The sequence below is a fragment of the Bactrocera oleae genome, chromosome 2 (genome assembly GCF_042242935.1).
Source record: "Bactrocera oleae isolate idBacOlea1 chromosome 2, idBacOlea1, whole genome shotgun sequence".
NCBI lineage: Eukaryota > Metazoa > Arthropoda > Insecta > Diptera > Tephritidae > Bactrocera > Bactrocera oleae.
This window is the reverse complement of record NC_091536.1, coordinates 25015549-25043546: the sequence shown is the minus strand read 5'-3', so window position 1 is coordinate 25043546 and position 27998 is coordinate 25015549. Positions and strand designations below refer to the sequence as shown.

General features: G+C 34.6%; 6 protein-coding genes across 23 annotated transcripts; 2 read left to right on the top strand and 4 right to left on the bottom strand.

The window, feature by feature from the left end:
• Nucleotides 1-10: 10 nt before the first annotated feature.
• On the bottom strand, nt 11-14902 carry LOC106618075 (F-BAR domain only protein 2). Of its 10 annotated transcripts, none has more exons than XM_036377131.2 (17): nt 14763-14902; nt 7513-7604; nt 7347-7440; nt 6722-7288; nt 6550-6648; nt 6381-6477; nt 5482-6303; nt 4537-4791; nt 3430-3535; nt 3005-3360; nt 2766-2938; nt 2544-2701; nt 2117-2482; nt 1878-2051; nt 1324-1659; nt 1033-1262; nt 11-937 (listed from the first exon to the last, which is right to left on the bottom strand). In XM_036377131.2, the coding sequence occupies exons 3-17, from the start codon at nt 7374-7376 to the stop codon at nt 840-842; spliced, it is 3867 nt and encodes a 1288-aa protein (XP_036233024.2). In that variant the 5' UTR covers nt 7377-7440; nt 7513-7604; nt 14763-14902; the 3' UTR covers nt 11-839. The 10 variants fall into 10 exon arrangements, with proteins under 10 accessions (XP_036233024.2, XP_036233026.2, XP_069968959.1 ...); XM_036377133.2 differs by lacking the exon at nt 14763-14902 and adding an exon at nt 14464-14593; XM_070112858.1 differs by lacking the exon at nt 14763-14902 and adding an exon at nt 13988-14114.
• Kdm3 (Lysine demethylase 3) lies at nt 8018-14893 on the bottom strand. Of its 4 annotated transcripts, none has more exons than XM_014235632.3 (2): nt 14763-14893; nt 8018-11745 (listed from the first exon to the last, which is right to left on the bottom strand). In XM_014235632.3, exon 2 carries the CDS (start codon nt 11713-11715, stop codon nt 8131-8133), a length of 3585 nt encoding a protein of 1194 aa, XP_014091107.2. In that variant the 5' UTR covers nt 11716-11745; nt 14763-14893; the 3' UTR covers nt 8018-8130. The 4 variants fall into 4 exon arrangements, with proteins under 4 accessions (XP_014091107.2, XP_014091109.2, XP_014091110.2 ...); XM_014235634.3 differs by lacking the exon at nt 14763-14893 and adding an exon at nt 14464-14598; XM_014235635.3 differs by lacking the exon at nt 14763-14893 and adding an exon at nt 13988-14066.
• A 2524-nt stretch (nt 14903-17426) lies between the features above and the next one.
• Ras85D (ras-like protein 1) lies at nt 17427-19834 on the bottom strand. Of its 4 annotated transcripts, none has more exons than XM_014235672.3 (5): nt 19674-19834; nt 18697-19017; nt 18427-18567; nt 18178-18293; nt 17427-18082 (listed from the first exon to the last, which is right to left on the bottom strand). In XM_014235672.3, exons 2-5 carry the CDS (start codon nt 18833-18835, stop codon nt 17906-17908), a joined length of 573 nt encoding a protein of 190 aa, XP_014091147.1. In that variant the 5' UTR covers nt 18836-19017; nt 19674-19834; the 3' UTR covers nt 17427-17905. The 4 variants fall into 4 exon arrangements, with proteins under 4 accessions (XP_014091147.1, XP_014091148.1, XP_069968962.1 ...); XM_014235673.3 differs by having other exon boundaries at nt 19666-19830; XM_070112861.1 differs by lacking the exon at nt 19674-19834 and adding an exon at nt 19383-19405.
• Nucleotides 19835-20118: 284 nt separating this feature from the next.
• Rlb1 lies at nt 20119-22644 on the top strand. The gene is made up of 3 exons (XM_014235644.3): nt 20119-20256; nt 20313-20474; nt 20536-22644. The coding sequence occupies exons 1-3, from the start codon at nt 20227-20229 to the stop codon at nt 21955-21957; spliced, it is 1614 nt and encodes a 537-aa protein (XP_014091119.3). The 5' UTR covers nt 20119-20226; the 3' UTR covers nt 21958-22644.
• On the bottom strand, nt 21997-23206 carry mRpL47 (mitochondrial ribosomal protein L47). Its single transcript, XM_014235646.3, has 5 exons — nt 23022-23206; nt 22648-22951; nt 22460-22596; nt 22257-22397; nt 21997-22196 (listed from the first exon to the last, which is right to left on the bottom strand). Exons 1-5 carry the CDS (start codon nt 23117-23119, stop codon nt 22046-22048), a joined length of 831 nt encoding a protein of 276 aa, XP_014091121.1. The 5' UTR covers nt 23120-23206; the 3' UTR covers nt 21997-22045.
• A 283-nt stretch (nt 23207-23489) lies between these two features.
• On the top strand, nt 23490-27630 carry rump (heterogeneous nuclear ribonucleoprotein rumpelstiltskin). Of its 3 annotated transcripts, none has more exons than XM_014235641.3 (6): nt 23495-23656; nt 23768-24323; nt 25325-25463; nt 26246-27229; nt 27286-27421; nt 27494-27630. In XM_014235641.3, the coding sequence occupies exons 2-6, from the start codon at nt 23773-23775 to the stop codon at nt 27547-27549; spliced, it is 1866 nt and encodes a 621-aa protein (XP_014091116.1). In that variant the 5' UTR covers nt 23495-23656; nt 23768-23772; the 3' UTR covers nt 27550-27630. The 3 variants fall into 3 exon arrangements, with proteins under 3 accessions (XP_069968954.1, XP_014091116.1, XP_014091117.1); XM_014235642.3 differs by having other exon boundaries at nt 23498-23665; XM_070112853.1 differs by lacking the exons at nt 25325-25463; nt 27286-27421; nt 27494-27630 and having other exon boundaries at nt 23490-23656; nt 26246-26426.
• Nucleotides 27631-27998: the final 368 nt, after the last annotated feature.

Here is a 27998-nt window from a genome sequence, read left to right as displayed (position 1 = left end):
TAGCTTCCTGTTAAAGTTTTTTTTATTTTATTTGCTTTCTATTAAAAAATAAACATAAAATCAACACTTAGTGTTCTACAGTAATATTAGCATGTACAAATCTTTCTGCAAGTATACATTTATAAAATCTACATATACACTCATCAGTGCTAAGGTTTTAACAATACAATACATAAAAGTACAATTTTCTCCAGTTACATATGCAATAAACTCATATATATATTATATTTTGTAATATTAATAGAATACTATTGAAAATCAAATACAAATACAATAACCGGTTTCATTTGTTTTCGACACAATATACTTGGTACAAACTTAGGCATAGCCGTAATAATGAACTTACACAAATGTGTGCATAATAAAAAAAGAAAACAACAAAGATAAGCAAGGCTAATTTTTGTTCTTTAGATTCGATATTTCACCACAATTCCCTGTAGGGTTCCTGCGTTCGTCCATCAAATACTCAAATGCACTTCACACAATTAGCAAAGCATATTAATAAATTCCTTAGTCATTATTTTTCAATATAACTTATAAATAACGTGTTAAAGACATTTTCGTGCCTTCGATTCAAGTTTTGATTAATAAATTTTTACTAATTCACGAGCCTATTTTTCTACTTGCACATATGCAGGAAACTTTCAGCGCGTTTTAATGTGTATGTATGTTGATTTAGCTGTATATACTATAAATTACAAGAATATGTTTTGCCGTTATATTCTTGAATAATTGTTGAGATTTAAATTTACATTTTATTGGACTTTGTGTGGTATTTGTAACACATTTGCTACTGCTAATATTATTGGTTTCTTTTTAGTATTTTCAATAGTTTGGAACTAATTCGATTTCGCTGAAAATGGACTGGACGATCCCACAGACGGTGGTGTTGGTGTGGCACCACTGCGGACGCCATCGCCTTCGCATACGTATTTTCCTAAAAACATAGATGAGAATTATATTATTGCAGATATAGATAATTGGAAATTAAGCTAATTTCATTAGTAATTTACGTAATAAACCTTCACATACCCGAAACAAAACGGCGCTTCACCAAGGACAGTCGATATCCGCTGCCTTGCAGTTCGAACTCTATACCCGATAAAGTAGTGCCCTCACAATTGAATTGTGTGGTCAATAAGGCTGGAATGGATGGACCATCGTTAAGTTCAAGACGAGCACGGAGCGTACCGACACCGCCGTCCTGTGAATTTTGCGAGATATCTGTGAAATTCCAAACCAAACGGTTTGATTCACCTAGCCTATAAAAAACACACATGTTTATTTTATTTACATTTGTTTTGTTCAACGAGTTGGACTCACCACGCGGAATGTGGTTTCGACTGCACATTACGAACCAAACCGTTCACTGGCACCGAGAGTGTGACATTCAGTAGCGGTGATGCGCTTGCCATTGCATGATTATTGTACTTGTAATCGATTTTGAGCGCCGTAAACGTAGGTTCACACTTCCAATAAGAAACCAATTGGAAGGGACACGATGAGGCACCGGGTTTAGAGCGCACTTGGTATTTCAATATGTCTACATTGAAGTATGACGCGTTGGGATTATGCTCGGCTTGGTGGCGTAACAATGCGGTCAATGTAGGCATATTAAATTCCAATAATGTACTAAAGGTGCTCGATTGATTACGATCGCTATGGGGCAGTTAAATATAAAATTGTGTTAGAAAACGTAAGGTTAACGCGAGTGAATCATATTTTGCAATTAAATGTTTAATTTGTGTTAGCAGAGCCCGGATGTGCTATATTAAACAGTAGGGAAAACATTAATCATTCTGCTTCCTAGCTACGCAATAACTACGATCTCATCAATTAATAATTCTAATAATTCAATCATAATTTTAAATACTCACATTTGCACTAATTTTGAATTCGGTAGTAAATTTTCCAAGTTTTGAACATTCTTGATACGAAAGCCGAGTTTCGCTGGATTTGGATTATTCGCTAGAAGGCCTACAATCCCAGCTGGAAAGGATAACATCATATCCCCAGAGATTTTCACCTGACAGCGCGATTCATCGCTACCCCTGTCGAAATGAGTAAAATATCAATAACGCAAGGGTGTGACTCATTTTTCTGTGTATATACGTACCTAAAGTATGCGTGGATAATTTCATGGAAAGCCACCGCTAATGGAATCGAGTCTGAAATGCCAATGGTGAGCGGCGATGGACCACGCGATGACCCTATGCCACCGATAGCAGTGCGGAATTCTAAACTGCCAATACTGTCTGCGCGATTCATTGCTGGAGATGGGCTAATGCGTCCACGGGCTGCTGCTACTGAAGGCACCATTACCATTTCGGAGCGACGTGAAGGTGGCCTTGGTATTGCAATACTGTTAGCGGATGTTGGTGTGGGTATTTGCCGGCTATTTGATTTCGAAAGAGTGGCGGAAGCGGGCGCAGAGGCACTTACTTCGCCCAACTCAGAAAATATATCACCTAAGTCGGCGTATCTGCGGAAGAATTTACCTAGTTATAAAGAGGAACCAATTACAATAAGTAAATGTATATCACCTCGAGTTATTCGACATGGAGAGTGTAGGACTTTGTAGTGGTGCATATGGATGCACCGTGGCGGTTGGTGTGGACGCATTAGATATCTCAGGCGATTGCTGACGCGAAGCGATGCGCGATTGCTGCAACTGCTGATTGCTGTGTTGTTGATTAAAGGTCTGTAAACAAATGTAAATGATATGAATATATCATTGAACTTTATTCAATGAACTTTATTTGTACCGAAAATACGCTGGTGGGCGACAGTGATATATTCTCCACAGTAGCGCGCAATTCATCCACACTTGCGGACATTGGCGCTTGTCCATTATTCAGTGGCTTGATCTTCACATGTATGCGTCTTTCTGGTTTATCGTTGTCTGAATCTGAGTCGGAATCAGAGTAGAAACTTCCAGCTATTTTAGACAAAAAAAAACCAAAAAAAATATATATATAATTCCTATTTTAATTTCTTCCCTTACTTTTATCGTGATTTTCCTCCCAGGCAATTTCTTTTGGCGGTTGCATGCTGTATCCATCCTCGTCAACCTCATTACCGCCATATGCTTTGGTGCCACCACTGGCTGTGCCATTGCCCGATGCGTTGCTATTCTTATTCGCATTGTTGGTTGCGTTAACAGTATTGCCTGCGGAGCTACTTCCAATATTTTCCGATATATTAACGCCAATAGCACCGGCGCCACCGCCCGACGAGTCCACGCTGCCCGGTGCAGAAGCGGATGACAAGCCTAATCCACCGGCACTACTGCCGCTGGAATTTTGAGTTTTCATTCTATTGATATCGTCAGTATCATAGGAGTTATTGGCGCGGTCCACACTAAGAAATGGTAAAGTTCATGCGTCAGTATCTAAACGAGGCTGATAAATCATTATCAAATTAAATTACCTTCCCTGTTGCTCTTCTTGTATGTTATCTGTCGCTTCGCCATCCTTCTTCTTTTTAGACTTTTTAGTTTTCGCTTTATCTCGACGGCTACGCAAAATACCAGACACTGTGCATATAGAAATATGAAAAATTACATATTTTATATGACGTTAGCATCCATTAATAATGGAGGTATAAGAAATTCACATTTGCAAAATGAATATTTCAGAATAGACCGTGTTTTTATAAAAAAATTTTAGAAGTTTATATTTGCAAGTAAATTTTTATGTACCTCATTATATAGAAGTATGTATCATTTTGCATACTTTAGAAATTAGTAATCGCAATAGGAAAATTAGTAAAACAAAAAAAAAGTTCGATAAACTTAACACAGACTTTGATGAAATGAATGCATGCTTTTAAATAAATACAGTATATAGAAGAGAGGCTGACAGTAGGATATTATGAAAAATCCACTATAAGCGATACAACCTTAATTAAAATAAACGAAATAGTAGAAGAGTTGCAAAGTGAAATACCTGCAAATAAACCGTATGAGAAATTCGAAACGCAATCGAAACATTGTTTATTGACTGACTAACCAAATATGCACGGAATAAAAATATAATAAACAGATAATATTGTATTCATCGATAAATTCACGCACTGAAAAATTTAACACCATATTTGCCTTGAAAGATTATTTTAAGTAACTAAAATAAATGGAAGTTAAATTTAAAAAAATAAAAATAATAAATATAACTAATTTTGGAAAAACAAAAATTATAATAATGAAAAAATATGAATATAAAAACGATAGAATAAAGTAAATAACAGAAGAATCACGTCATTCCCAAGTCACCACAGAAATCAAATATTTGCCGAGGAGATCCCATAAAAAGTGAAGTAGTTAAGAGGTGGCATCAACATATATATGTTCGTATATATATACAAAGGAAAAGTTAATGAAAATTACCAAAAGAAGACCAGTGTATAAAATATATATATATGTAAAATGTTTACATTCCAACGCAAAACTGCAGTGCTAGTACAAAAGTAATTTACAAAGTATAAAATATGTAAAAAGTGTATTATGTAACAGTTCGTTTGTGTTCTTTTCCTTCTCACCCTGAGAATTTGATGTGAAAATATTCAAAAGCGAGGTTGTGCGGCGTGAATTTCCCACAGACGCACCCGCAGTAGATGTTGATACAGCAGCGCCACTCGTGGACGCTGAATTCGGATTGCTATGCAGATGATTAGAACGTTCATTGAGTGATGTAGAAAGCGGTTCTGTGTAATTTCGATTCGCTGCTGAACTGCTGCCTGTTGGCGTTGGTGAAGAGGTGCGTTGTTGGAGATGCGGCTCGACTAAAGTTTGATCTAAATTTAAGCATAAGTGGTTTTTGAGGTAGAAATGGAATTAGGAGTTTGTTAAAGACGGAAAAACAAGCATTTCAGTTCAAAAATATATTTGACTGCGGGCCAGAGACAGTCGACGGATGCAGAACTTACAGAGTCAGTTGAAAAATATGTGTACAACACACACACACTACTCATAATCGTCGTTGGAATGTAAATAATTAACCGGTAGCTTTTAAGAAAATTTCATAAAAAACTATACTATAACTATAAAATAGAACCAATTCTAATTCGAATTCTCTATGATATTGTTGTATGTATATATGTATGTGTGACTCAATAACACCTAGTATTAGCATTATAATGTTCTATAAAATTTATTGAACGAGAGACTAAAACTCTAAGATAGAAAAATCTTTCAGCATTATTACTATGTTACTAAACGTTGTTATCCGGGTAGACGCTTTAGTAATTTCAAAGTATGCTTCAATTTACAACTGAAATGCAGCTGCTGCCGGCTAAATAATGAAATAAGACATTTTTCTTTACATTACACAACAAAAGCCAAATGGACAAATAATAGAAATATTAAAAATAAACAGAAACAGAAACTTAAAAGACAATTTGAATTTAGAAGAGTTTGTTAAGAACAAAACAAAAAACAATAATATTAATAGAAATAAAATGAATGAAAAAACATAAAAAACCTACTTGTTAGGGGGGAGGATGTGGTTGACGTAACGGTATTGTTGGTAAAAGTATTATTTGTAGTAGTATGAATAATAGGAGAACTAGCAGTAGTAGAGGAAAGAGTAGTAGTGGTAGTAGTAGTGATGTTAGTGGTGTTACATTGTTCTGGTAATTGTGTTAAAGCAGACGACATAAATGAACCTTGATTATTATTATCCTGCAGTGACTGAAGCTCTGAGTTTAGGGAATTTTTCATGATGGCTGTGGCGGTGTGGGTAGAACCAATGCTATCCGTACCGAAATTCCCACCACCGCTATTAGCGGTTGTTGTTGCAGCCGTAGCTCCAGCGTTTGAATTTGCCGGTTGTTGCTTGCTGCTTGGAATGCTTGAAGAAAACCAATTGAGGAAATTGCTGCGCACTGTGGAAGTGTTCGTCGATGTGCTTGTTACCACAGCTGCTGGTGCAGTGTTAACGCTACTAATACCTGAGATAGCATCAGCGGCGCTATTCAATAAAATCGGTGATGTTGCGCGTGGTGATGTCTGTATGCCCAAAATGTTGTCATCAGCGTTTAGTAGGCTATTACTGCCACTGCCACTACCACCCACTGCACCAATACCGCCACCACCACTGCCTAAAGAACCTGCATCGACACCAACACTGCCACGTTGATCCATTGATATGCTACCGCTAGTAATACGTGATATGGCACCTTGTATACTTGTGGCTGAATTGGAATTGGAAGCAGCCACAGCAGTACCGCCTGGATGATTTAAGCGTGTAGCTGAGACGGACTGCTGTTGTTGTATAGAGAGTGGAATGATTTCGAGTTCGGGAACTTCTACAATGACCAATTTAAATAATTTGAGTGAACAATACGTAAAGAAAAAGGTTTCGCAGAGTTAAAATGGCACTAACCTGGTTTCTCCAAGCCAGTGTACTTGTTTAGCACAAATTGCTCCAAAAGCTTATCCACAGTCATATCATTAAATTGACGCTTAAAATCCGAATGCACCTGAGAAGGTAAATTATTTCACATACATTTTATGGAAATACGTACTATTGCTTTAATTAGTGGTATACCAACCTGTCCAACCATGTCATGATTATTTTGCAGCATCTCCAAAAATGTGGATAAGAACTCTTTCATTTGACGCAAATGGACTTCTTCAATCTCTTGAAAACGCTTTAAAGTAAAGATGTGTATGTCGTAAGCTATTTTGATAAAATCTTATAACTTTTTATATGCTAATACACACCTTGCACGTCTGTGTCATGCGCCGCTCGAAGTCATTTTTGATCGGATTATGTTTGTCGAGTAGCGCTTTATATTCATCTTGTAATTTACGCAATTTTGTTTCGACCTTTTCGATGTCCTTCTGTGAGGCACTGTCCTTGCGCAACTTTTCCAGTTCCAGCACTTTGCTCGCGTAAAGGTCACGTAACTTTTGAACAGCAGCTGTCGATGTCTGCATCGCTTGCACACATTCCAAGGTATGTGATTCTTCTTCCTTAACGGTTTTGTGTTTTTTATGCAATTCATCGGCATACTTAGCGACATCCTTTACAAGCTCCGTAAGCTTTTGCACCATCTGCAGATGTAGTGTAGATAGCTTCTCGGCTGAAGTGCGTAGTATAGTCCAGACGGGGGCAAATGTACTGTTCAGTGTACCTGTACTGGCTTTGTGCGCCAACTTAGCCATTAATTTCGAGTTCTGTTCTTCAATATTGGACTTTTCGCGAAAGAACTCTGAAAGCTCTTTGCTCGCCACCCAACCAAATTTCATATTGTGATAGAGTACATCGAACCCATTGTTCTTCTCCCCCTTTATGATAGTACAATAAATGAAATAAAAACGTTACACAATTTCATTTTTTGCTTACCCAAAAATAATCGTTGAAATCGACCGTCATCTTCGTTTCGTATAATTTATCGTTGATGTATCAAAACCTAATTCCTTATACTATTATATAACTACTGCAAATATCGTTAAGCATTTATGTAGTTGTTTTAATTAATTGACCTCTTTTGATTATAATTATGATTTACATTTAAACCGCAAATTCGTTCGTTCATTTTTCCTAGGATGACATAAAGATCTTATTGGAGCAAGCTTCTGAGTCGCTACGTATAGTATTTCTCTAGAAAATCAAATAAAAAATACTGTAGTAATAACAGCTTGTTTCGATACATGCAATACCTGTACATAGATACACATACTATGTACATAAATTATAGCTTGTATATATAGGATGAAAATGTGTCAGTCCGTCCAGTGAAATAAAAAGTGGATTTCTCGAAAAATAAGTTGGCTAGCAAAGATTTGTATTCTTTCTAATTTTCGACGGTATGAAGTGATCGGTTGCTAACACGTAATATTTACTAAGTTTTCAGTAAATAAATATATTTACATTTAACTAAAAATATAGGATTTGCTGATATACACACACATATGTATTTCGATCCTGCATCGACTTAGAAAATTTGCCATTGAACTAACCCATTGAAATCACCAAAATTTCAATTGTCCGCAAGAAAACAGATTTAATAAAACTAATTTTAAAAAATATTTATTTATATGTAGTGCTGCACAATATGTACCTATGTATCTATTACTCGAATAAAATTAAGTATATCTAGTGATTAAAATATAGTTATTAATTAATCTTATTTGTTGCCATAGAGTTTGGCTTCGAGTTCTGTTTCACGGAGGCTAATTTCAGCATTTGCATGCTGCTCCTCCACTTTAGCTAACTCCTCGTCAAGCCGTTGATCCAAAGCGCGTACTAATATATGACAGCAATCTTTGATGGCATGATAAATTATGTTTTTAATCTGCAATTTGTCCTCGTGATTGGTGTGTGAATGTGATAAATGGCGAAATTCGTGGGTTAAATGATAACAATGTGTTATATTCTCTGGTGATACAAAGTCTTCTGCGACTTTGATGCAATTATGGAGATTTTGTACTTGATGTGGTGCACCAGCTGGGATGAACACTGCATCGCCCAGACATTGTACAATAGGATAGCCTTCTACACCATATTCCTTGAATAGACGTGCACGCAATTTATCGTCTAAATACCAATTCTGATCATGTATGGGATCATGGTCGGGCTCCAAACGAAAACCCTTTTCTATTGTCACGCGATTGAGTAGATCACGGATTTTATCAGCATCTCGAGCAGGGAAAATGTGCCACAATGCGCCCGGGAGGACGTTAGGTGTTTGGCATCGGGCACGTGTCAAATAATCGCAGCCACCCAAAGATATTGCTTTTTGTGTAGCAACCAATTGTGGTTTACTATCCGCGTCTTGTGGCACGCCTACATATACCATTATGTTTACAGCATCAGAAATGTCCAAATGCAAATTGGTGGTGCCTTTGTCAGGATGCAATGCCGAACCGTAGGCATTGTACATCTTCGGTCCTAAGTCGGGTGGTACAAACATCTTCGGCAAGCAGCTGGCAATATTCAAATTGCCTGTACGCAATGTGTATTCGGGCATAGGTAGACCATTCATGAGATCCGCAAAACGCGTCGGTAATATTTCAGCAAAATCATCGCCTGGCGGCCAATCTTTCAGTTTCAGCAACATCGGTTTACCATTGGCGTCTAGCAATCGCTTCTTAATGCATTGAAATCCCTCCCAAAAATAACGCATCGGTTGGTTCGGCACTAAATTGCCATTCAGGCAATTTATCAAGTCGTTTGGTTTGTCGCCGAAATCCTTACAGAAGGCTTCGGGACGCCATAAGTCCAAGTTCAGTGATCGCGCTACTTCCGAAATCATAACGGGCTGACCACATTTCCATACCTCTTGAAAAAGTATACGATTATCGGGATGCATAGCATTCGTTAGTCGCAATAGCTTGCCATCACATAACCATTCATGCGGTACACCAGGTGCTAGCATTGTCGAATGGGTTAACGTCATTGCCCGTGGCGGCAAAAACCGGCGTAAGCCTGCCAAACCCTTCCGTAAAAAGTTTATATGTTTAAAATTATCGAAAGCGGTTGTTATGGGATCCTTTCCCAAAGTTTGCTTGGTCCATACACGGCCTGGAACATAATCAATACCTCTCGCTCGTGCAAACTCCAACTTTTTAGCATGCAATTCTTCCATTCGCGCCTGCTTACGTAATGTCTCTTCAGTAGCTAGCGATGAAGCACTCGTCTGCTGCTTTAATTGAGATTCTTTGATTATGTCCTGTATTATAGTACCGAGTTCTGTATCTGGCGAAAAGTTTTGTTTGCTTAACAAGCAACCGCACATCTGGGGCACTTGCCACATGGCACGAATATCATGCAAGAGTCGACCCAAAACGTTTAGCGCATCACTAGCAATGATCTGTGTTAGCATAAGATCACGTAGTTCATGTTTTTGATAAATTGGCGTGGTTGCTGTACATAGCATCCAATGGAATTCATCATGTCCACGTTGCGTCTTATCACCAGTGCGCCTCTTTACACAACTGCGCTGCTCTTTGCGGTCTTTAAAACAGTCAAGACACACACCAAAGCCACACTTATCGCAAGTCCAATGAAAGTTAAACAGTGTTGTATCACACACATCGCATATCTCACGTAGACCTTGGACCACCTTCTTCCAAGCGATTATACTATTCGGGTTTTCGTGTAAACGCAAGGCCTCGGCCTCCTGTTGCCACAGATAGCAAAATTGGTCACCGGCATGTAGCAATATATAGCGAGCAACTTGGATGTCCATCCATCCTGCAGTAGGGACACTATGCTCATCTGGTTGCCAGATGCGCAAATCGTCAGCAGTCGGGTCAGTATATGGATTGGGGAAGCCAGCAACAACTAATTCACCGATTTCGTTATACCGCAATCGACGGAATTCATAGAATCGACAATAAACATCTGAACCACCCTGAGAACTGCGGCGTCGACACTCCCGGCATCTCGGTATGGCATGGTCAGCTACAACGTTGTCATTGGAGATTAACTCGCCTCTAACAGCACTTTCCGAGTTGCGTTGAAGCTTGAAGCAAGGTAAGTGTTGAAGAAATGTTGCTCCCGATGCGCGTAACTCTCGATCACGCACTGCTTCTTCGGTTGTGAGTTCTTCTGGTGGGGGATGACTTTCATGTTCGCCACTGTTAGAGTGATTACTATTATCATCGAGTAATGTAGACGTGATTTGAGCGGATGTCAAGACGGACACTGTAGGGGTTGTGAACGCGTCTGCTATTTCTGGTAACGTTGTTGCTTCAATTTTTACTTTTGAATGCTCTTTTACAACATCAGCACCTTTGTTCATTTCGATGTTATCATATATATAGCACGGTTTACCATCTGTATTAATTTTGGACAGAACTTCTGGTATGACTTTTTGGTCGTTGTTATCATTGTTTCCAAATGTTAGTATTTCATTTTCACCATTCTCAATTTTCTCTGCGATGTCAATGACTTTACTTACAAAATCTTTTCCTTCTAAAATTACATCCTTCTTTCCATTATTGTCCTCCTCATTCGCTTCATTTTGCTCTAGTTTTTGGTCAATATTTTTTTGTAATTGCTTGTTTATATTCTCGATTCTAAGTAGTTTATCCTCTTGACTCTTCAATCTATGCAATTCAATAATAGTTTGCTCCTTAAGTTTACGTATGCGTTCCAACTCTGCAGCTTCTTCTTCATAATCCATGCCCTTATTAGAGATATGAACTTCAATAATTGATTTCCTTTCGCCGGGAATTTCCAATTTCGCATGTTTGGCATTTGGATTGTCTTGCATGATTGTATTATCACTTCCAGAACATTCATTCTCGCGTTTACGGATATTGGTTTCTGTCTTTGCGTTGTTTGAAGATTCATTTTGGGATGTTTGATCAACGTTTCCGTCATTATCTTCATTCACACTGTCGATTGAGCGTACTGCGTTATTATTCTCCTGATAATCCTTTTCCACCTTCGTTATCTCTGTATTCGCTTTTTCATTTTCACAACTTTCTATGGTTACTTTAGTTAGCAAGATATTCGTAGACTTGCCCGACTCTTCTGATTCCTCATAATCTTCCGTTATTTCAAGATCCTTATGTGGCTTAGACAAATAGTCCCCAACTTTTTCTTGCATGTTTTTTATTTTATTATCATTATGTTTTGACAATGCATCCTTTAATTCCTGCTCGATCTCGTCTTTCATATCCGGCATTTCACGTAATAGCTCCTCCGCCAAATTGTGGCATGCTCCATCCGAGTCCAGCAGTTTGTCAGTTCCTTCTGACATTTCTTTCTACGTTTGCAGGTATAGATAGATCTGGCAGTGTGATAGTGAAAAAGATAAACAGAAATTAAGAGAAAAACCCATGTTAATTTTCACTGCTCAAACGTACACACATCCTTACTTATCAAATGCAGTCGTAAGCGGGTAATGTTTGGGCGGAAGTGAGTACTCTCGATCGGTGCTTCTCGCAATATGGTTTTCCCCACTCGTTATTTCAATTCATGTGCTAAAGTTTTAACAGATATATTGCCAATTTAATACTTGAATCGCGCGAAAGGTAATGTTGGTGGTAGTTTAAATACTAAAAAACCAATTTATTCTTACGTATATCTTTTGTTTATTTTGAATCGGGCCAGCAAATGTTTAACACGTTTGTTTAAAGGGCCAGTTAAATAGAAGGAAAATATCAGAGTGTAGAGGAAACCGCTCTAATTTGTCATTTATTATACATAGATAGATTTAGAATTTTTGAATATAATACTCACTACCACCACATTGCCTGCACTTACCGTATCATAACTTATTGTAAATAATTACAAATACAATACATTTTTAAAAATTATAAAGAAAACATGTTAATGTCTAACGGATGTACACCAAAAAGAAATGCTACGCAAATGTTGCAAAAACAAAATTTATACTATTTCTACGTGTAACCATGTTTGGTCGAGCAAACGATCTTGGGTCGAGTGTTTGTTATCCACCGAATTTGTACACAAATCTGTGTATATAGATATGTACTTATAAAGAGATACTGTACTTATAAAGGATTTATGCCTACATAAACACCATGACTACTCTGATAGTGAGTTAATGAACATGGAGAAAAAAAAACATTTTAAACAGTAGTGGTAATTTTCAAGGCAAAAGAAAGAACGTTTTTTATCACCATGTTCATTAACGCTTATCTGAATTCTGTTCCGCCTATTTGTATAAAAGCGATAATACGTACATGCATAATCCAAACAAATAAGCAAATTTCTCATAAAATTTGCCAAGCCGCTTTTTACGTAGTCCAGTTCAAGGTTAGAAACATGCCTGGCGTTAATTTTTTTTATATATAAAAATCTAGAGAATTTTTTCAATTCATTTATGCTTTCGGCATTGCAAATTTACTAAAATTTTGGCATTGTTATTTAAATTCTACGTTCAATATAAAATACTGGATGTCTTAATTAAGGTTCATAACAACCGTTTAGCAATCCTCCTGTGATCACACCTAGCAAAGAATCCATCTAAAACTTAATTACACTTAACTGCAAAGCCGTGTGATTAAAAACCAAGCCCCTTCGGAATATGCTACGTGTGCTGTACAAAAAATTAATATATCGGTTAAATTGTCATTTCCCATTCGCATTACAATTGTGTCTTTTTATAGGCCCTTGCGTTTATTGAGCGGTACTTGTGCATGCTTAGTGAAATCGGTTTTATTTGCTTTCAAACACAAAGGCAGTAACATCGGTCAACATATGAATAATCAACAACAACAGCAGTTATATAACTATTATTTGAATACACCCCTTCTTAAATTAATATAAATTGAAAAAGTTCAAATGGCACATGACCTTTTAGTATGTTAAATATATTAGTTTGATTGAGCTAAGTGTAAAGTCAAAGTGTTGACGTATAAAACAACATTAGTGCCCTTATTGATTGTCGCGTAAAGTATTGCGAAGACCAGATTGCGTCTGGTTCAAAACGATTTTCAATAAAAATTGGATGTGGACTAAATGACTAATAGTAGCTTTAGGAACGTTAATAATTTTAAGAAATACGTTAATGATAAAAAGTATGCGCTAGATTCATAATAATATTTAATATACACATACAAATGTGTAATAATCAAAGAAATAGAATAAAGAAAAGTAAAGTTATCTCAAAACATTTTTTAAACATTTTGAGTAGAGACCCGACCAAACTCAGGCTGAGATGTAGCGCCATATATTTGAATTATATATACATACATACATATATATGTACATACCTAGCCATTAGGAACTAGGCAAACATAAATGTTAGAATTCAAAAGTTGAGTATTTAAATTATTTTGTTGAATGCAGATAAATATTTTATATTTACATTGTTTTTATACATACATGATTAAACTTACAGGCATTTCTAAGTATTGTTTCACTTTGATATTTTTATATAATATTTTAGCCAAACATTTGCACATTTTTCTAAAGTAAAATTTTTCACGTCATTCTTATACCACTCGATGAAAAAAAGTTACAATCTAATTAGAAGAAACAATTGACATCAAATGAAAACTCACATCCAACAATCTACTGCACAGTATGTTTATAGGCATAGTATAATTGGCTTTGCACACATTATATCACTGATTATTTTTGAACCCAGTTTGAATAGGAATTAGATGGGCGTAAAGACTTTCTGGAAATTATCACATGTATGAATCTTATAAATGTTGAGTTTAATTAATTCCCTTTCCACTACTTGTTTAATTCTCACTTTTTCTGCCACAAACATGTACTACGATTTGCAGCACATAACTGCATCGCTGAGCCACAGATGTTTGTGACGCCGCGCCGAATGAAAATCAATTTGTACGATACCAAAGCACCATATAAATGAAGGGAAAGCGAATAATATAATTAATATTAAAAAAAATGTATACTCTAAATTATTTAATTTATAGATACTAATTTTTACAAATTAATATTACGAAAATTTACAAATTCAATTTCATATAATTTATGTACATATATACATACTTATTTGAAAACTCACAATTCTTAATCGACAATTGTCAAACCCCTTAGGTTCAGTTACAACCCTGGCTGAAGGTTTCTCGTTTTTCCTATTTATGTATATTCTCCCAATTTTTCATATCAACGCACCAATATTTAATCAATACAACAGAATTAAAATTTGTTTTTCTTAGTAAAACAAAAAATTAGTAATTTGACACAATCTTCGACCATATCGATAATTTTTCACTATACAGTGAAGAGAAGACGATTAGGAGTACTAACATACGTTTGCCTAAACTCAGGAACTCTATATCGTTCTGATCGAATTTTACTCACAATTTGTTTTCCACTTATTATTTATTAAGTCCTTTAGCGTTTTACAATATATTCGTAGATTTTTTAAAGGTTCTTCCACATTTTAAATAGTTCGAACTATGCGGTGATATTCTCCACTTTCCGTATATCACTCTTTATCTCTATCAATTATTTACCACCTTTACTTTTTGTGGGATGTATGTTTTGTAAAGCATTGCCAGCTTCGCTGAAAATTTAAGGTGGTCAAAAATTAAAGTTTTTCAGGTTTCGAATGGTTTTTCCAAAATTAACCGAATGGCGTTTTCATTTATTTGGAGGCATTAAAAGACTAACTAGTATATAACATTCAGAATTAATCACTTAAGCGAAGCATTTGTTGTTAGATGATTGTAAAATCTCTATTATTTTAAGGATTTTCATGAAGCATCTATTTATGTACTTCTATTACTGTTTATGCTGTTGTATAATTAGTGTAATTGAAACATTTGAAAATAAATTAATTTGTGTATAAAATTTGGTAAATTTATTTAAAGGGAAATTTGACTGAACAAACCAGAACAAGATTTTCAGAGACTTTGTACTCCATAGGCATAATAAACTTAAATGAGATATATGTGTTATAAGCCCAACTAAAGGGTTTCATATATTAGGAAAGGATTAAACAGAAAATAATTATGTAATATTAGGGATATGGGGTCTAAGCCAAGGTCTCGACCGTTTCTTTTAATATTCAGCACTAAAGAAATTACACACTTATTGACAAACATAAACGGTTTAAAGTCAAGTCGGAAATGGCTACAATGAATTTTGTTGACTCGTCTCGTCATCATTTGTATCTACAATATATGAATATTTTAGGTGTTACAAGCAACCATTATCCTCTGGAGCAACATGTTGCGAGAGTACAAAAATTGTGTAGTAAAAAAATGTTCAACTTATTATAACTGTAAATTTCTTTTTGATCATAATTATGAATGCAAATGACTGACATAGAAATATAAAAACAATTCACTACGGTACATATTTATTTTATTTATGTTTAATTATCATGTATCGAAACATAGATTTTCAAAATCTTGTTTTGAAAAAATTTAATCTGCACATAGATCCCGCATAATGTAAATATTTAATTCATATGTTATAAAAGATGTCTTGTATATAAATTAAGTTGGAAATAAACAACAGCAAAACTAAAAAAAAATTGACAATGAATGAACTTTACATATTAAACATGATAAAACTTATCATCTTGTATTAAATTCAGACTTGCAACTTACTAAAATATTTGAAATTGAAATAAGCCGTGTAAGTAGTATATAGAAAAATAATCAGCAGACCGGTTTATAAGAAGTAACACTCATCATTCCCCTTCAAACCCCCATAGATTTTCAAATAGCCGGTTTTATTTACCATTGAGTTTCTATGAAGCTATTTTTTAAGCTGTTACATAGATAACAATTTTCCCGGTCATTTTAGCTTCATAATTTTTTTCGGTTTCATGAAGCAAATTTTTTATAACTAGGCAAGGTTGCTTTATATGGTACAACATTTTACAACAAAAACAATCTCATAAATATAAAATATATATATTTTTCCTTTAAGATAACTGGTCGGCGATTTCAGTTTTCTAACGAAAATTCGACAATGAAAAACCGTTATTTTGATAACTGGTGATTATTTATCATTGACATGACTCCTCTAAAAATTGTAGTCTCGTTATAGGTATATAAAACTGTTTTTGCCCTTATGTACGCGATAATTTTCATATTTACTAATTTTGCAATTTTAATCCTATTATGATGAGAATATGATGATGTAAGCATATAATAAATTACATATATAAAATATAGAGGATGACATTCACAATCATTATGCGTTAATCTTACAATGGAAGTAGGATACATTGTTCGGCAAGTTTAAAACATTCTTGCCTTAGTTCCACCTTCACAGTTACAATAAAAATACAAAAATATTTTTTAAAGGAATTGATTAAATATAAAACTCAATATTTTAATTTTTTATTACTTTTATAAAAATATGCACGCGAATTTCAGCACCAAAAAGTATAAAACGGAGAAAATATTTTCAAAAAGCGAAAAAAATCAGTTTAGCTTACTGTGCGTTACAGCTAGTACACTTAATTTAATCTTCATCTTGCATTTTGTTAGTTTTTACTTTTAATGAATTTCAGTAAATTTATTTTATAAATTACCAAATGTTTTTTCTGTGTTAACATGCATACATAAAACAAAGCACGTATTAAAGAAACGATGAAATAAAAATCAGGCAAGTGAATGTGTTCAAATATTTTCTATATTAACATAGTTGAAAGTACATCTTGACAGTTTCAATTTTAATATGGTTTTATAAAGCTTCAACCAGTTTGATATTATTTTTTTGATTTGTGTCAAATATGATTGCATTTTCATTTTTGGTTTCAACTATATTAACATATGCAGACTTTTGATAGTTTTGTATACTTGTATACTTGTAATTTAGAAGGATACAATCTATGAATACATACAACAGCACGATTATTTAGTACGAGTGACAGCATATTTATCAAAGTTATAAATTGTATCTTACCTTACTATATAAATAAATATTTCCAACGTATGGAAAGCACACATAGAAGATAATTAAAATAGCAAACAGTATAAAAAACTAATAAATCAAACATACTCCTTGAATTAGAAATTAAATAAATATTTATGTCAAATGCCAGTTGCAAGAATACATAAAAACGTATTAAAAATTGTGCGCCGAAATAAAGTAAAAATATCAAATGAACATATTTCTTTACTTCCAAAATATATTTTGGATAGTTTTATGTTTTCATTTAATTTTTTTATACTTTCCCAGTTCGTCTGTGCCCCTGTGTAAGGTTTTGCATATTGTAAAATTTGCACTTTTATATGTGTGCGTTTACTAATGTTATGCAGATTCTTAGATGAAAAAATATGTGCTTTATTTGTTGTTTTCCGGTTCTAGCTGTACTATTATTGTTGCTGTTTTTTTTTCTTTTTACAGCCTCCTCATCACAGGCTATCTCTCTTATCGAATGTCTGTTTAGTTCGTTTTCGTTGTTGTTTTGGTTCTTGAAATTGTCCGGTTGTCCGAATGTGTAGGTTACCTAACCTCGTTTAGCCTTAATATAAGATCATTTACAGCAATTCGCATTTGAATTTATGATGTGGTAGCTTATGATGTTTGCGACCTTTTTTCCCCCTATGCTCTTTATCCTTTCGAATCTCACGGACTAATGTGTAAAAAGCGTCATCTACGCCCATTCGTGTCTTGGCGGATGTCTCAACAAATGGAATGCCGTATTGTTTAGCAACCTGATGAATATAATTGTATTTATTACATTTCAATATAATATTAATCCATAGTTGATTATATTTGTATTAAGTAGTTAAATCACACCGGTGCTCACCTCTCTGGCTTGGTTCATATTAACTGCCCAGGCTTGCAGATCGCACTTATTTCCTACCAGCACCATTGGTACCTCTTCCGCGTCTTTTACGCGCTTTATTTGCTCTCGATATGTGCCTGGGAGTATAAGGTTTTTTATTACATTGTTTATATAGTTATGCTTAGTTTGCTAAATTTAATATCGATTTATACAAGGGATAAATCTATCTATTGCCGTCAACCAGTCAGAATAAGCATATAAAAGCCTCACCAATATCTTCAAATGACTTCGCACTATTAACAGCAAAAACGAGCAGAAATCCCTCTCCAGTTCGCATATATTGATCACGCATAGCTGAATACTCCTCTTGACCAGCTGTATCTAAAATATCCAACAGACACGTTTCACCATCTGGAGAGTAAATAATTTAGTACAAATTAGAAATAAAAATAAGTGGGTTATATATCATATATACGTATTATTCCATTTCTAATTAACATATTCATATATTACATTGATACAATATGATTACCAACTTACCTATAACCACTTGCTTCCTATAAGAATCTTCAATTGTTGGATCGTATTCATCCACAAAATGATTTTGTATTAACTGGATTGTAAGGGCAGATTTACCAACACCTCCAGCACCTACAACCACTAATTTGTACTCCGTCATTGTATTTTCTTCTTGTTTAGAGAAATTTCAATAAACTTGTCTTTGGAAGTAGGATTTAACGTAGTCGTAGTCCGTTGTTTTCTGTAGGTAACTGCTTTTTTTCTGGAATGGTTATAATTCTTGTACCTCCAGCCAGACTGTTCCAAATTTCAATTGTATAATGTTTATCTTTACAGCTTAAACTGCAACAAATAAAATAAGGATCAAGTAATTACATATGTAGGTATAACCACACAAACTTTTAAATTCCAATGTCGACTGTTGTCATCGGAGTTGTAAGTTGCCTATTAAAATTAATTAAAACATAATGGCCCAGTAAAATTAAAGCTATGTATTAATTTGTTGTTGTTTTCTTATATTGTTCGGCACTGCGAGTGACTCATGTTGAGACGAGTATGTCCCAAAGTTATAATGAAATAAAAACAGTGCCTACACACAGTTCACTTTACTGCATTTTTTCATAAGCTTGAACAAACGCCCATAATGTATACTAGTGCAGCCGGATATATGTATGTATATATATTCGCAAAATAACCCGTGTTCATACCCAAGCAGATTTCTCCACACACACCGCTTCACTATAGAACGGCTCCTTTAAACCTTCCGGTAATGACTAGCTAAATAATAAAACAAGGACGTTTGCACTATTTATATTCATTTGACTTTACAATATCACTATTAGTAATTTGAAATTATATCCATCTTATAAATCACAGTAAATTGTTTCTATAGTCGTCTTTCATTGCCTATGCTTGTTCTTCCCATTATTTTCTATGTTAATTTTATTTGTTGATTATTAGCTAATATTTTGAATATAGGTGTAAACTCACTACCGTACCTTTACTGCACATGCGAATGGTGCAGTGGATGGGAAAGCAACTTAACTAATTTGTTTATGTTTTCAACAAATTCACTGTGAAATATTCGTTTTTTCAACAAAAGATCAACAAGACACTGTCCGCCCCGATTTTCGTTTTGCTTTTCACAGTTTCGTCGCCATTTTGCCTACTCAGGGTTGCATTGGTTGTGTACAAACTTAACGCAAATAAAGCACGTATTTAATATATGTGTAATTACATGATACAAATATATAGAAATAAAACAACTAAGCCTGTTTCCAGTTAAATTTCTAAAAAAATCTTAACAAAGGGTAAATTCCACTATTAGAAAGTCGGTAAAATTATTTGAACTTTTCACTTAATCCCAAAAATATAAGTTATAAAACCAGTGTAGTATGCAACACTCCGGAGTGTTGTGTTCACAATAGCCAAGGGTATATGTATGTTTTTTGATCGTATACGATCCTTTATCGAATAGGAACAACAATATTAAAAAAGCATGCGAAATTGATAAAAAACAAGTACTATATAAATGATTTAGTAATCATAAAAATGGTTAATAAATTGGAATTCAATAACTTGGTAGGTGAAATTATTTTTATTTCATATTAAATAACATGTATAAATGATTTCAATAGGTTGTCACCAACAAAAAGAAAATTCAACTAATAAAGACGAAGTCCATTCAGAAATTGGTCCAAAAAATTAAGAAGCTTAAATATTTATTAGATAAAAACCCTGAACATGAAAAAAATAAGGAACGTTTCCGCAAAGCTGCTCTATGCCTTGAGGAAATGAAGGTAGGATATTGTTTAAATTTGTTTTTCTTTTTCATATATGTTCTCGAATTTTTCTTTCCAGAAATTAAAATGCATCGTTTTGATGAAACGCGTTTTAATTCTAGAAAAATCTCCATCAGCTATTTTAACGAATAAATTATCCTCCGCGGATGAAATGGCTGTGGCTATGGTCGGTGATAATAAATTAATGCAAGAGCTTGTAAAAGTTTTTAAAGAAAAATTAGGAATTTCAAATGAAAATAAAAGCTGGAAGAAAGAGTTAATGCAAGCGAGTAAAAAACAAATTAAGATTACAAAAACGGAAAAGAAACGAAAAAGTCGTAAAGCTTTAAAAGAACAAAAAGCCATGGCACGTAAACGTACTGAGTGGTTGAAAAATCAAAATGGTACACAGGATATAGTAAACATTAATGAGCAAAAGAACGAAGTAGTATTAAAAGAAAATGATGAGGGTGCTAATATATCTACGCTAGGTTACTGGAAAATAGAGGAAATAGTGAATGAATCTCCTGATGAAAATAAAAAGGCAATTGTAAAAGAGTACACAGAAGTGTCTGAACAACAACAAACTATTAAAAACTCTAAAACATCCTCGAAAACTAATGTGAATACTTCTAAAAGTGAGCATAAACCATGGCCCAAATCAGAGAAAATGAAAAAAAGTTCAATAGATAACAATAGGAACGAAACGTCTGTAAGTTTAAATTCTCCCTTTGACTATAATTTAAGCGGTAGCAATGTTTTGGAGAAAACTAATCAAGAAATTGTGACACACGTTATCGACCCATTTTTTATCACAGATAGTGGTGAAAATTACCGTTCTTCTGCCGTTGTTGTTCGTAATGGAACAGTTTTTGATCCACAAATCTCTAAAAAGTCTATAGAAATTAAACCGCTGGAAAATAAGCAAAAAAGGTCTAGAGAAACATTCAGGAACCATCAAAAATCTTTCGATCATTTTAGACCATCTAATGCGAGAGAAAAAACTTCAGACAAATCTATTCGGAAAACCTGTCAGGAATACAAAACAGAAGAGTTGCATCCTTCTTGGGCAGCGAAACAGAAACTTAAAACCGTAATAACTGCCTTTCAAGGCAAGAAAATTAGATTTGATACTGATAATGATCAGGTCGATGAGGAAGCCATCAATATTAATTCCAAAGTAGTTAATATAGGAAGTCAGTATAAAAAACATTTATCAGCAAACCCAAGAAAAAACAAACATACAGGAGAAGCGATACATCCTTCTTGGGCGGCAAAGCAAAAATTTAGTGCGGCAATAACAGATTTTAAAGGGAAAAAAATATCGTTTGGAGATGATGGAGTGCTGCAATCTAGTTCTGATCACATTAAGGCACCATTGCAACAAGAAAGTCTAAGTACTGTGAATGGACTTCATCCTTCTTGGTTAGCAAAACAAAAACAAAAACCAACAATAACCACTTTTCAGGGTAAAAGGACAACTTTTCAAGACGATGAATAAATTTACCAATTAGGTTTTAATGCAATATGCAGTTATAAATTTGTGTTAATTTTTTTATTCCAATAATTTTTTGGATGTTGCAAAATATTCAAATGTCAACTTTTGGCACGAAATGTCCACGCGTTTTATCATTCCTCAATAGTTTATCAACATCTACATCTGGATATTTCCTCCGAATAATTTGAATATCAATATTCGGATTGCGTCGCAACATCATCATAACTTCATTACGGGAACGACTATATAAATAAATATATTAAAGAAATATTAACTTAATAATATAAATATCAAAAACGCACTTCTTGGCCTTTCGTTTAATGTTATACAGCTTCTCGCGATATAATAACAGGAATTTACGCACTGCTCGCCCACCGAAACCAATATTACGTGATTTTATCCATTTAACATTCATATGCGGTGGTAACACATGTTCACAAGATCTAAAAGTATATTTTACAATATGTCAAATAAACGAACATCGACTCAAATTACATGGAATTACCTATAGAGATGCCTTAAACCGAGTGTATTGTATACCATGCGAGTGGGCCGCTCTCCTGTTTCACCAGTTTCCAAGAGATGATAGGCCTTATTTCTTTCGCGTACAACCGTTTCCAAGTTTTCCATCGATACTTTAACCTATATAAAGTGTTTTGAATTTAATAAAAATAAACGTGAAGCAATATATACCTTATCTAAACGCTCAGGACTAGGAAATAACTCCATTTTTTCATTGCATTCATGTTCCATTGTTAGTAGCATATTTCGCTCTTTGAGTAGAATATACCACAATTGGTGCAGATCTTTATTTGATTTAATACGTAATTCCTCCAGTTTCCATGCACGACCAACCTTTACTTCATTTTCTGACCAGTTCTTGGGGTCATCGAAGAATTGCATTAGATCTAGGCAAGGTTTGCTACAATGGAATGACCGCGTACTCATATCAACAAAAAGAGCATTTTGAGACATTTGTTGTTGCTGGCATTGTATTCTACGAATAAAAGATTCAGGTTATGTAAATCAGATAATTTCATTTATGGCAATTTGAACAATGATTTTACCTCTTTAATAATGCATTAGTCAATGATTTATTTGAGATACTCGTACAGACTGTTTTTACAGTCTTCGCCACATTTAATATTTTCAAAACCGAGCTCATTTTTCTGTTACAAAGTATATTAATTGATGAAACAATTGTAACAACAGCTGTTTTACATTTTTAGCAGAGAACATAGAAATCTACGTTCTCTGTTTTTAGTACTAATGGATTCACAATAAACATATGTTTCAGTTAGATTACAAAGCAAAAAATTAAATTAGAAGAGCAAATTATTACCTTTGGTTTGTTCATGGATTAATTTTATATTGTGAGGTAATTGTTTGAATACTTGCTATCTAGATTCTTAAGCATTAATGAGTGAGAGCGAAAATAAGTGTATACTAGCCTTAATTTTTATGTTCTTTATACTATTCACAGTAAGGTTTTCACGATAATCAACACTGCTAAATCTCGGGTGGCATTCAATATTCCGCCATTTTTCATTTTCTCTATCTGTCGGCGTTGTTCTTGAGAAACATTTGTCGCAAACAATTTGTGTGCAAAAACTAAACTAAATAGATATAACAGGGTACAAACTTTGTTGAGATATATACAATTCAATAAATCGTAAATTTCGTGGAATTTTTAAATTTGGTGGTAAGTGAAGTGAGTTTAGATATTGAAGTAAATATTTCCGCCATTTTAATTTAGCAAAAGTATACACCGACTAAGAAGTTTTTATTTTATTTTAAATATTTTATATTACAGCCGAAATGAAAACAGAGGGTAATGATAACTCTAATGACAGCCGAGAGAAAGATAGGGATCGACGTGGACGTGGAGCACGTGCATCCAGATTTTCGGATGCTGACGCTGGAGGTCTAGGCAGCGGAGGTGGAGGTGGAAGCAGCAACTCTGGCGGCAATGTTAACCGTGATCGCAGTCGTGAGCGACGGAATTGTCGTGTTTACATTTCAAACATCCCATACGACTATCGTTGGCAAGATTTAAAAGACTTGTTCAGGCGTATTGTTGGATCTGTTGAATATGTAGAATTGTTTCACGATGAGAATGGAAAAGCACGTGGATGTGGAATTGTCGAATTTAAAGATCCTGATAATGTAGAGAAAGCTTTAGAAAAAATGAATCGCTATGAAATAAATGGGCGCGAATTAGTTGTTAAAGAAGATCATGGCGAACAACGTGATCAGTATGGTCGCATTGTGCGTGACGGAGGTGGGCCGGCACGAGGAAGTGGTGGTGGTGGCGCCGGTATCGAAATGGGTGACCGAGATAGAGGATTCTCCCGAAGAGATGATGACAGGTAAAATAAAACTTAATTTATTTATTTTTTATTTGTAAGAGGTATTTGATATTTATTTAATAGGCAGAAGTTTTTTTTTGACAAACTTCTATTGGTTATACATTTTTTAATGTTTTTCGAGGTTTGAGCGTGCTATAGTGAATTAATCATTCAAATATATCCTCTAGTTTCAAAACGGGTTAATGTTAGGGAAGTGGAATTCCTGTCTCTAATGCGAATTTTTGGGCTAAATCAATAATTTCGTAAACCCTAGCTAATTTTGTACGTTATAAAATAAAGTTGGAAACTAAACTGAGCGAAAGGTATATGCTTCTCTTTATTCAAAATTATAATGCAGTAGAAAATCAACAATATAAGAATTAATATTTTATAATTGTTTTACTTAGGCTTGGTCAGTTCGTTTAGTTGAATAATATTGTTCTTCATATCACAGCCTGGCGATTATTTTTGTGTCCACACAGAATATTGATGGTAAACATTTGAATAGCATTGAGCTATTTCACCCAAACGCTTATAATATTTTCTTGGAAATTTCCGAAGTGAAAGGAGCTATTGTAAAAACGATAACACTTGAAGGTTGGTGTATTCTTGTTTTAAGAATGGGTTTCGTTCAATTCTGACGGTATTGAATTTTCAATTAGTATTAGAAATCAGACCTTTTAATTATTTATGAAATATTTTTCCTAAGGTATCGAAAATGCATCTTTTATTTTGAACTGCAGATTCCGCAAGCTGAAAAGTAAATGCCTATATATATCGCTTCAATTCATAACGTTGATATTTAAGTTAGTATAGTGTGTATTTTGGCAAATTTTAAGTATCGATAGAAGAAGGATGTTCATCAATCAGATATTTCGATGGATCTTAGATATATAATATTTATTCTTATGTAACAACGAATATTTCAACGTGTCTACGCGTTTTTTAGTCGATCTTCACCTTTGTTTCTCTGGATGATGTGTTTACCGCTGACTTTTTCCGATAACGTGTTCTTTTTCTAGATCTGGGCGTAATAATTTTAACATGATGTCTAATGATTTTAATAATTCATCGAATTACAATTTGTATGGGCTTTCTGCTTCGTTTTTGGAGAGTCTGGGCATAAGTGGACCTTTGCATAATAAGGTTTTTGTTGCTAATGTGAGTATATAATTTTTATGTAATCAAAGAAAAAATGTAAAACAGACGTGTTTTGGTATCGGGGGTTGTAAGCCTACTGGTAATTGTAAACAAACGTAGAAGTGACTCTTAGATCTAAGTTCTCCGACCTAAGTTTGTAAGTTATAAAATATTGTTGGAATCTAATATTCGTTGAAACTTACTTGGTTTATAATTCATATAGTAGAATGTGATGTCTACTAGACCTAGACCTTTAAATCAGTTCGGATTGCAATATGAGTGAAATGTCAACAAATATTTAGCGTACTTTTATGATGCCTTTATATCTTACGCTAATTCACTAATTAGGTGTATTTGTTAACCAATGCTCTCAATTCTTCTAAGTTGCTCAGATCACTTTTAATCTTGCTTAAATATTTTCCCCTCTTGGTTTTGTACATCGGCGTCCTTGTTTAATTGTTGAAATTATTTAGTTAATTTTTCTAATATTGTATTGTATAATATAAAAATTTTACCAATGCTGGAGGCGGACAAATTCGATTCATCGATCATCATTCGATTCCATTTGCAAATTATTTGGTTTTCAAACCGTGTCATAGATAATTTGGTGATATTTTGTATATTGCATTCAGATTGGTCCGTAAATACAAATACAAAGTGGAATTCCGGAGTGGGCACTATTCAACCTCTGCGTCTCAATGGCTTTTCATTACTTGTTAACCTGTCTAAACATGCTTATATTTATGCCTTATTTATATATAAATATTCCTTTGAATTAACTTTATACAACTCGTCTTACACAGCTGGACTATAAGGTCGATACTAAGAAACTCAAACAAGTTTTCAAGTTGGCCGGAAAAGTACAGAGCGTAGATCTATCCGTTGACAAAGAGGGTAACAGTCGTGGCTTTGCTGTTGTGGAGTACGACCATCCGGTAGAGGCTGTACAGGCTATTTCTATGCTGGATCGTCAAATGCTTTTTGATCGACGTATGACGGTTCGTTTGGATCGTATTCCAGATAAGGGAGAAGGTTTGAAATTACCAGAAGGACTTGGTGGAGTTGGTATTGGACTTGGTCCAAATGGCGAACCATTAAGAGACGTGGCTCGCAACTTGCCCAGCATTATTCAACAGCAACAGAATCAACCAAATCAGTCATCGTTATCTTCACAAGCCGGATCCAACATCTTGGGGAACATGGTAGCCAATTTGGGAGGTGGCGGTAGCGGCGGTGGAGGCAATACCGCCATGTTTAGCAATCAAGCAGTCCAGCCATCTCCAGTAGCTCCAGTTGTTCAGGCAGCAGCAAAATCTCTGGGTAACAATGCAGCTGGCCTAAATTTGGGAAATTTATCTTCCACCAATTTGGCGGCATTGTCGAATGTAGTTGGAGGTCTTGGTGCCGCACTTTCCAATCCATTACTTACAACGTCTCTTAACAACCTGGGGTTGAATTTGGGCCCGTCGGGTGGCGGAAATGAAGATTCCATGTCTTCGGCCAATGCAGCTTTATCCAACAACTACAGCACAGGCGGCAACAACTATAGTTCCGGTTTCGGAGGATCTTCCGGTTTTAATACAGGCAGTGGTGGAAATTCTGGTGGAGGCTTCAACGCATACAACAGCAGCAGTGGTAACACCGGTGGAGTTGGCGGTGCCATGGATGGCAACGATTACAGCGGTAGCGGTAACATCGATATGTATAGTGGAGGTGGCAGTGGCGGAAGTAATGCAGGCAATACCAGCAGCAATCCACGCAAGTCGGATACTATTATTATTAAGAATGTAAACAATTTGATTTATTTTTGATTTTATATATTTAATGCGCTATGTGATTCCAGATTCCATTAAGTTGCACTTGGCAAACTTTGCGGGATAAATTTCGTGACGTTGGCGAAGTAAAATTCGCCGAGATTCGAGGCAATGATTTAGGAGTGGTACGGTTCTTTAAAGAACGAGACGCTGAGTTGGCTATCGGTAAAAAAAAGCAATAATGTGTAAATTATCCAGTGTGTTAAACTAACTTATTTTTCTACTTATACATTTAAGCATTAATGGACGGTTCCCGAATGGATGGTAGGACGATTAAAGTTACATATTTCTAAACATACTATAATCACTAGCCCGTAGACGTCATTACTATAAAATAAAGATTTCTCAATATCCCAGCACTATCATTTAAAGAATTTCGCATGCATATGTGTATTACATGTTTTATTTACATATATATTTCGTGTTTTTTTTTTATAAATAAGCAAACCTTTCACATCATTGACAATTTAACAATCTTATCCGCAATTGCGCAAACCGTGATAAGAATGATTAAGCCAAGTAACTTCCGTTTTAACTAAAAAATATTTTGAGAATTGTATGATTTACGATTATGAATAAAATCTAATAAATACAATTAAATTTTTTATTGTCAAAATATCGAGATACTTCTGCAGTCCCGGCGTATTTCAATAACTTAATAAAAGAACATTGTACAACTAATTGTGTTGTACTTGTCTCTATGCACATAAATTATTTTCAAATCGGACATCATGACAACGTA